General features: G+C 44.7%; 1 protein-coding gene across 1 annotated transcript in view; it reads left to right on the top strand.

Moving 5' to 3' along the window:
- TXNRD3 (thioredoxin reductase 3) overlaps positions 1 to 9,618 on the top strand; it is a 74,444-nt gene extending 64,826 nt beyond the window's left edge. The window contains exons 15-17 of the mRNA XM_049642254.1: positions 6,077 to 6,172; positions 8,498 to 8,632; positions 8,847 to 9,618. Of these exons, the coding sequence (XP_049498211.1) occupies positions 6,077 to 6,172; positions 8,498 to 8,632; positions 8,847 to 8,909 (294 nt within the window). The 3' untranslated portion in view covers positions 8,910 to 9,618. The remainder of the gene's footprint in view (positions 1 to 6,076; positions 6,173 to 8,497; positions 8,633 to 8,846) is intronic.
- Positions 9,619 to 9,902: the final 284 nt, after the last annotated feature.

Consider the following 9,902-nt stretch of genomic DNA (forward strand, 5'->3'; position numbering starts at 1 on the left):
TCTTGGGTTGGAGCCCTGCGTCGGGCTCTGTGCTGACAGCTCAGAGCCTGGAGCCCGCTTTGGATTCTATGACTCCCTCTCTGTGTTCCTCCCTCCTCTCTCTGTTCCTCCCACACTCACACACACTCTCTCTCAAAAATAAATAAAGCTTAAAAAATTAAAAATAAAAGATTTGGGATAAATTAGGGTTGGTCCAGGGAATATCAAGTCTATGGCAAAACAAGATACTCTTTAATTCCATGGCAATTAAAAGTTCATGAGAGTAAAATAACCATAGTTTTACCATGTGACTCAGATGTGAATACTTAATTTTTTTAAATACCTTTACTGAGATGTAAGTCCTGTACCATATAATCAACCACTTAAAGTGTGCAGTTTAATGGATTTTAGACTTCAGAGTTGGGTCACCATTACCACAGTCAATTTTAGAACATTTTTATCATCCCGAAGAGAAGTCCTGTACCCATTGGCAATTGCTCCCTGTTTTCCTCCATCCCCTTACCAGTGGCTTGAGGCAACCATTAATCTCCTTTCAGTCTCTAGATTTGCTTCTTGTGGGCATTTCCTGGAAGTGAAATCATTCAGTATGTGGTTTTCTGTGACTGGCTTCTTTTTCTTAGCACCCGCTAGTTTCCAAAGTTCATCCTTGCTGTGTCAGTATCCGTGCTTCATCTCTCGTCCTGGCTGAACAACAATCCATTATATACGGATAATACCACATTTTATTTATCCATTCGTCAGTCGACAGGCATGTGGATTGTTTCCCCCTTTGGCTGAGAGAGCCGCCATGAGCATTCCTGCACACGTTCTTGTGTGGACATAATGCTGCCTGTTCTCTTGAGTATATACCTAAGAGTAGAATTACTGAGTCACAGGTTAACCGTATGTTTTGAGGAACTGGCAGACTGTTTTCCAAGGTGGTTGCACAATTTTACATTCTCAGCACCCAGTGTGAGGGTTCCAGTTTCTCCACAGGTTCACCAACGTTTGTTGTGGTCTGTCTTTTTTGATGATAGCTCTCTGTAGTGGGTTGAATGGTGACTCCCAAAAAGATATGTCTACAGCCCATTCCCCTGGAAGCTGTGCAGGTGACCTTATTTGGAAAAAGGGTCTTTGCAGGTGGAATTAAGTGAAGAATCCTGAGGTGAGATCATCCTGGATTTTCCGGGTGGGCCCCATACCCAAGGACAAGTGTCCCTATAAGACAGAAGAGAAGGCCAAGTGAAAACAGAAGCAGAGGTTGGAATTAAGTAGCCGAAGCCAAGAAACACCTGGAGATGTCAAAAGCTGAAAGAGGCAAGGAATCCTCCTTTTGGAACCTTTGCAAGGAGCCTGGCCCCACAGATACCTTGATTTCAGATTTCTGGCCTTCAGAACTGTAAGAATATAAACACCTTTTGTTTTAAGCCACCAAGTGTGTGGTAATTGGTGAGAGCAGCACTGGGAAACTAATACATCAATCTAGTGGTGTCTCTTCTTGGTTTCCATTTGCATTTGCCTGATGACTGTTGATACTGGGAATCATGTTATGGCCTTAATGGCTATTTGTGTATCTTTTTTTTTGGACAAATGTCTATTTAGATCCTTTGACCTTTTATCTATCTATCTATCTATCTATCTATCTATCTATCTTATTTATTTACATTTATTTTTGATAGAGACAGAGCACAAGTGGGGCAGGGGCAGAGAGAGAAGGAGATAGAAAATGTGAAGCAGGCTCCAGGCTCCGAGCTGTCAGCACAGAGCCCGACGTGGGGCTCAAATCCATGAACCAGGAGATCATGACCTGAGCTGCAGTTGGACGCTTAACCGACTGAGCCACCTAGGTGCCCAGATCCTTTGCCCTTTTAAAAATTGGGTTGTCTTTTTATTGTTGAGTTCTAAGAGTTCTTTGTATGTTCTACATACAGGTCTCGTTCCAGAGAGATGATTTATAAAAACTCTCACCCATTCTGTGTGTTGTCTTTTGACTCTCTTGATAGTTTCCTTTAAAGCTCAAAAGTCTTTGGGGCACCTAGGTGGTCAGTTGGTTAAGTGTCCGTCTTCAGCTCAGGTCATGGTCTCATGGTTCATGGGTTCGAGCGCCGTGTCGGGCTCTGTGCTGACAACTCAGAGTCTGGAGCCTGCTTTGGATTCTGTGTCTGCCTCTCTCTCTGCCCCTCCCTCTGTCTCAGCCCTATCCCCACTCATGCTCTGTCTCTCTCTCTCTCTCAAAAATAAATAAACATTAAAAAAATTATTTAAAGCTCAAAAGCCTTTCATTTTGATGAAATCCAGTTCATCTTGTTTTGTTTGTCTTTGATACCACATTGAATAAACTATTGCCCAATCCAAAGTCATGAAAATTTATACTTTTGTTTTCTTCTAAGAGTTTTATAAAAACTTTTAGCTTTTACACCTAGATCTTTGATCTGTTTTGAGTTAATTTTTGCATGTGATGCACAGTAGCGATCCCACTTCATTCTTCTGCATGTGAATATCCAGTTGTCCATGAACAGCTTTACCTAGTAAAGGAAGTACGATACTGATCTAGCTGCGAATATAACTGTAATTGGGAGGAGGGAGGGTGGAGCGTGGGACAGGAAGGATGTCCAGTGAGTGGTAGAGGCTGGGGAAGAAAGGGAGTTAAGTCCTCCTCTTCAGTAGAGGCAAGTCAGTAAATAAAGCCTAAAATAGAAAACTCAAGGAATAGCAACAGAAACATTTTATTTGGAAACAAGGAGGGAAATAAAATAAAAGAAGTGAAAAAGTGGTTGCCTCTGATTGATTGATATGGGCACGGGGGCAGAGAGAGTGTGTCAAAAATCATGCCTGGGGCGCCTGGGCGGCTCAGCTGGTTATGTGTCCAACTCTTGGTTTCAGCTCAGGTCATGAGCTCACAGCTAATGAGTTCGAGCCCTGAATCGGGCTCTATGCTAACAGTTCAGAGCCTGGAGGCAGCTTCAGATTCTGTGTCTCCCTTGCTCTCTGCCCCTCCCCTGCTCATGCTCTGTCTCTCTCCCCTTCAAAAATAAATAAACATTAAAAAATTTTTTTTAATCATGCCTAATAACTGTGCATAATTTGATAAAAAAGTAAAACTTAAAAGGGAAAAGCAATAACAGATTCTGAATAAGGAGAGGAGCAGGGAGATGAGCCTACTAGATATTAAACTTGATCATACAGCACAGTAATTAAAATCATGCCATAGTGACATACAGATGGATGGAAAGATGAGTGGAACAGAATATGAAACCCAGAAATTGATTTGGATGCTTAGAAGAATTCATGCATGGTAAAGGTGGTGTTTTATCTTAAATTATTTAAGGGTGTTGGAATAAGTGGACGGCCATTCAAGAGAAAAGTAAAGTTAGATCCATACTTCACACCCGCTTTGAACCAGGAGGACCAAAGACTTAAATAAAATAAAAATCTTCAAAGTACTAAAAGGAAAAAAACGGAGCAAAAACCCGAGAAAGAACGAGAGGGCAGTGGGACGCGTCAGTGCACACCCCCATAATCCCTACAGCGGGCGGCATAGGACGAATCAGAAACAAGCGTGCAGTTGGGCAAATCTTGTTTAAAACCCCAGAGTTTTCATCGTCTCTCTTCTCAGCCTATATTTTAGGAGCTACTATCTTGAGGTTATGAAACATTTATCTTCTCTTCCAGATAGCCACAGAGATTGAAAAGTTTGTGATAGAATACGCGGGAGGGGTGCCTAGGTGGCTCGGTTGAGCATCAGACACTTAATTTCCTCTTGATTTTGGCTCAGGTCATGCTCTCACAGTTCATGAGATCAAGCCCGGCGTCAGGCTCTGTGCTGATGGCGCGGAGCCTGCTTGGGATTCTCTCCCTCTCTCTCTCTCTTTCTCGCTCTTACTCTCTCACTCTCTCTGCCCCTCCCCCTCACATTCTTGCATGCACACATGCTCTCTCTCAAAATAAATAAACATTAAAAAAATAATAAAATGGGGCGCCTGGGTGGCTCGGTCGGTTGGACATCTGACTTCGGCTCAGGTCATGATCTCACGGTTTGTGAGTTCGAGCCCCACGTCGGGCTCTGTGTCTGACAGCTCGGAGCCTGGAGTCTGCTTGGAATTCTGTGTCTCCCTCTCTCTCTGCCCCTCCCCTGCTCGCGTTCTACCTGTCTCTCTCTCTCAAAAATAAAATAAATGTTAAAAAAATTTTTAAATAAATACATAAAATGTGTGGGAGAGGTTTTTTTCTTCTGTTAGATACAAGTTAAGTCTAACGTTTTTTATTTATTTTATTTTATTTTTAACGTTTATTTATTATAGAGAGAGAGACACAGAGCATGAGCAGGGGAGGGGCAGAGAGAGGGGGAGACACAGAATCCGAAGCAGGCTCCAGGCTCCGAGCTGTCAGCACAGAGCCTGACGCGGGGCTCGAATACACAAACCGTGAGATCGTGACCTGAGCCGAAGTCGGATGCTTAACTGACTGAGCCACCCAGGCCCCCCAAATCTAACGTTTTTTATTACAAGTAACTATGTTCAATGTCTTTCAAATAAAAATTTCATCATTATTACCTGTGCACCAACAGTTGATACTTCCCTAGCATTTAAAATAGTTATTTCTGGGGGCGCCTGGGTGGCTCAATCAGTTGAGCGGCCAACTTCGGCTCAGGTCATGATCTTGCGGTCCGTGAGTTCTAGCCCCACGTCGGGCTCTGTGCTGACAGCTCAGAGCCTGGAGCCTGCTTCAGATTCTGTGTCTCCCTCTCTCTGACCCTCCCCTGTTCATGCTCTGTCTCTTCCTGTCTCAAAAATAAATAAACGTTAAAAAAAAAATTTTTTTTTAAATAAAAAAATAAAATAGTTATTTCTGGGAGATGGATTTGTTTTGTTTTGTTTTTTCTCACTTAGTGACTTTCTGCACTGCATTATTATGATAACCTTATATCATTTTTATAAAAACACTAAAGACTTTATTCAAAATATAAAATACATCATCCTATTAAAGGACAAAGAATCCATACTTAAATCCTTCCATTGTGGATTTTACTTGGGAATACATTTCTTATCCTGACAGCTGATGATAATCCATCACCTTCTGTATGGAGCGATTAGAAGGAGCAGGCTGGGGAGACGTAGCCCACGTGAGAGCAGGGCATGTGGTCCTCGTCCTGGTTCCACGCTGACCGAGCCGGATGGGGGAACCTTAGAGGTGCGCGCAGAGTGCTTGGAGTGACGGCTCTCAAGGAGCAGAGGTTGTGTTCTGAATATCCTTGAGCGGCTGGGACGATTTCATTTCTTCTGTTTTTCCTACATTTGGGGTGGCTGTGAACCTTGTAGGCAGGCTGTAAATTCACTGAAGCAGAATCGAAGTCTTTATTTACCTAATCTCAGGTGACCAGGGCCTGCTGCATTGCCCTGGAAAGTAGGATGCTATCAATGTTTGAAAATTGAGTTTAGTTAATTAGGAGATTTTTCTGGACTAACAGCTGAGCCAAGGTGGGGGGGGGGGCGGGGGAAGAGGCCCACACACTTGTGTAGTTGGTATTTTAGGAGCTGTGGCCCAGGTGCTCCCATCAGACACAAAGTTGAGATCATCAAACTTGCAATTACTTTTTTAAAAAATTATTATTTATTTTTAATTTATATCCAAGTTAGCATATAGAGCAATAATGATTTCGGGAGTAGATTCCAGTGATTCATCCCCTATGTATAACACCCAGTGCTCATCCCAACAAGTGTCCTCCTTAATGCCCCTTCCCCATTTAGCCCATCCCCCCTCCCATAACCCCTCCAGCAACCCTCAGTTTGTTCTCTATATTTAAGAGTCTCTTGTGTTTGTCTCCCTCCCTGTTTCTATATTATTTTTGCTTCCCTTCCCTTATGTTCATCTGTTTTTTTATCTTAAAGTCCTCATATGAGTGAAGTCATATATTTGTCTTCCTCCAACTAATTTCGTTTAGCATAATACCGTCTAGTTCCATCCGCGTTGTTGCAAAGTGAACCTTGAACTTTCTGAAAGCTGCTACAGACATTATCGTCTTTATGTCATTGAGGAACGTATCAGGGAGTGGCTTTCACAGACACTAACCTTGGCCTCTGTCTCCCATGTCTTGCAGGTGTATCATACCTTCTTCTGGCCACTCGAGTGGACAGTGGCTGGCAGGGACAACAATACTTGCTACGCAAAGATAATTTGCAATAAATTCGACAATGTACGTAATATGCTTGGAGGCTAAAAAGCCGTCATTTTAAACTGTAGCTTTTAATCTAGGATTGGGTTTGCATCGTCTTTAAAGATGGCTTTCAGGGCAAGGCAGAAATCCTTCCAACGGTTACCCCGTTGATGTATCTGTAGAGGCTGAACAAGTGGCTCGCTAATACCTTCAGAAAAACAAAATCACTGAAAGTTGTCTCTTTCCAGAGCTGTCTAATTTGGCAGTGTAGAACCAGAGGATCTATGAAAGTTTTGGTCATCAACGAATAAAATGTAGGATGTGTGTGTTTATGTGCAGTTTATAAGCTGGATGTGTATCAGAAGCATTTAGAAAGCAATGCTTGCATGAAGTGAAAACTAGGTAATTAAAAAAAAATTTTTTTTAATGTGTATTTATTTTTGAGAGACAGAGCTTGAGAGGGGGTGGAGCAGAGAGAGAGGGAGACACAGAATCCGAAGCAGGCTCCAGGCTCTGAGCCGTCAGCACAGAGCCCGATGCGGGGCTCGAACTCATGAACCGTGAGCGAGATCATGACCTGAGCCAAAGTCAGACACTTAACCGACTGAGCCACCCAGGCGCCCCTGAAAACTAGTTAATTAACTGATTCCTCATGAAGGCTTTCATTAAAGAAGAATCTGTCAGGTGGAGAGCCGGCCATTGGAGTCTCTTCCCTGTTAACAGAGATGAGTTAGAATTGATAACTGAAAGCAGTTTATTTATTACGACTCGTAAATAAAGAAGGCTGAGTGCAGAAGGCAGTAGGACTTGGTCTCTCCCTTTTTAAGAATTTATAATCTTGGAGAGAAAACAAAACTAGATAAATAGGAACAGCAACAAGTGATGTTTGTACGAAGTTTACAAAGTAACCATCATCTTCTTGTTTAAGTCCACGTGTCTGGATCCATCTGGTTCTCAGCATAACAGAAAACAGGTGTCACAGGCTCATGGCCAGTTCGCATGTGTCCCAGTGCCTGAGGTGAAGTCAGCCAGAACTCCAGAACTTAGTCCCTTGGTCCTTGCAGAGGTGTGCAGGGTGGTGAGGGGGATGCTGGTCAGAAGTCTCCAGAAACACCCCGGGGCTGTGACACATTCACTGCCGTGCGCCCGAGGGCGGTGGTAGTTGTGTGGTGCTTGTTGTGACTCTGGATGTGAGTGATGGAGCTTACTGTCCTGCCAGCGGTGGGTGGCCTTTCCCAAGGGAGCAGGCAGAGATGGTCTGCACGCGCCACTGCTGCCTACGTGAGTGGGATTGGGGTCACGTTGGTAGAGCCCCTGCTGAAGCCAGGAGCCGCCTGTGGTTTCTGACTGCTGGACCTGGGGCAGAATTTCAAGGTCTGTCGACCCCTCTTTGGACGCCTTCTGCTCTGTCCCCTGCCCCTCCTTTTACTCCTTCCCAAATTGCTGTTTCTAGAATATGGCCCTCGTACTTGCTCCCTTACTGTGGCTGTATGGTGAAAATTGTGAACAAGGTTTTCCCTTTCACAGACCTGTCTTCGTTTTCATTTATAAGTGGAGATTTCCGTCAGACGTCTCTCGTCGCTCTGGGCTGCTCCCCCTTCCCCACTTTGCTGCGCAATGCACCATCTCAGAGATCCCCAGTTCCGTGGGGCCCTGGGAAGTCCACTCCTCACCCCCACTCCCGTGGCCTCTGACGGCCTGCCCCCTGAGAAACGCCGCCTTCTGTGACCATCCACCAGTAGATGTGCAGGAGATCACATGCTCTTTGCACTTTCTCCAGATTTGGTGGGCAGAGACCCTTCTGCCTTCTCTCTCCTTATCTGTTGTTCACGGTCACTATTGAAGAGAAGAGTCTGATGAAAAAAACATCGGCCAAAGGACAGTTTGAATCTTGCTTCCTGTCTTGGTGGGTCTGCTCGTGCCCCTCCCTACACGCAGGACTGGGCAAAGCCCTGTGCTGGCCACTCCTTGATCTCCGCTTAGTTATGTTAGGAGCGGGGTAACCTGCTGTCTTAGAATTATTCTAGCGTTGGACTTTAATTCAGATTTGTTATGTTGCTGTTTAGCACTATCTCAGCATAATTTGGAAATTTACATCATACTAATGAACTCCTTCATGCAGTGGGTAAATTGCTTGTTCTAGTAAATTTGAGTGCAAATTAACTCTGGATGTGCATTTACTGGCTCATTTAACAGATTCTTACAGTGGTTCAGTGTCATGATAATGTTCTCTGCTCAGTTCAGCATTAGAGTTCTTTTTCTGTAGTAGATGCTGTAAATGTTAACTGTGAACTTGCAATAAATAGATTCCTGTTCAGACCATTAACTGACAGGGCTTCTCTTTCTTATGCTTGCATATTAAAGTATCGGGTGATAGGATTCCATGTTCTTGGACCAAATGCTGGTGAGGTCACCCAAGGATTTGCGGCTGCAATGAAATGTGGGCTCACAAAACAGCTACTCGATGACACCATTGGAATTCATCCCACATGTGGTGAGGTACGGAGATAGGTTTGTGTGTTTATTGATTTCAACTGGTGTCATTTGAAAAACTACTATAAAGCACATTGTCAGAAAGATTTTGTATTAGTAACTGCTTTGCATATTTTAAAGGTTAACGTCGATGTACTATTCAAAATGTGCTTTCTTAAAAGCAATACTGAAACATCGATGGCTAAATATAAATGTGTTTGGCATTCTTCCTTTCCAACAGGTGTTTACAACTTTGGAAATCACCAAGTCGTCGGGACTGGACATCACTCAGAAAGGCTGCTGAGGCTAGCCCCGCTGCTGTTCGGTTTTCCTTGTCCCATCCCCATTCCTGTCACAGATAAGAATGCCCTCCCGTACAGTGAGTCCGTGCTGATGCACCTGCTCTCTTGCGCGGGACCAGCATGGAGATGGGAAAGACGAGGAGACCAGACAGCAGCGGGCGTGTGCTCCGCGGCCTCGGCTGGCTGGGAGAGGCAGGTAGGCTGCCTTCTTGACGTCTTAGCTCGGAGCCCAATGTGAGGTGAGCTAAGGCCGATGGTCTTCCATGTCAGAATCGAGTTTCCCTCTGAGGGACCTTGCAAGCGCACAACGGATCCAAGTTAGCTTTTCTGGTGGCTGCCGGTTTTATCTCCTGGCTTCGTGGTTCCCGTGAAAGTATCTTCTGACTTACAAAACGGACTACAACATAGCGAGCCTTCAGTACATGGGCCTGGGATTCCGCATGGTGGCTGATGGGGGGTGTCCTGGAAATGCCTTCGAGGAGCTGGCTGCAGGGCCCGGGTGCGTTAGTAGAAACTCGTGCCCGCTATGTAGGTTTCAGTCTTACCTACACTTTACCCACCGTCAGACCCCTGCCTCGTGCCTCGCCCTGTCCTGGTTCCCGGTGGCAACAACCTTGGAGTCCTCACTTATTAGCATCTCCTGTCAGAGGCATGCTCTAATTTCTTCTCCACCTTGATCTTAAGAGTAATATTAAAAAGTTTTCAATACTGGATTATGTGAAATATAGCTAATTTGAAACTGTTGAAAAGGATTCAGTCCGTATCTAATTGTGGTCAAATGCAGTAAGTGAGTTTGGTAGTAGGAGACTCCATTTGAATCTGCACACCTGGTGGCGTCTAAAAGGCCCTTGAAGTGGGGGCCTATCCAAGGCCCTTGTGGAAAATCTGTTGTTTTCTTGGGGAGCACATCACAGAGCAGCCCAACACAGGGGATGCAGGCAGTGCTCTCTTGAACAGGACGTCAGCCATGAGCCCACTGTCACAGGATTGGACAG

The sequence above is a fragment of the Panthera uncia genome, chromosome A2, assembly GCF_023721935.1.
Source record: "Panthera uncia isolate 11264 chromosome A2, Puncia_PCG_1.0, whole genome shotgun sequence".
Classification (NCBI taxonomy): Eukaryota; Metazoa; Chordata; class Mammalia; order Carnivora; family Felidae; genus Panthera; species Panthera uncia.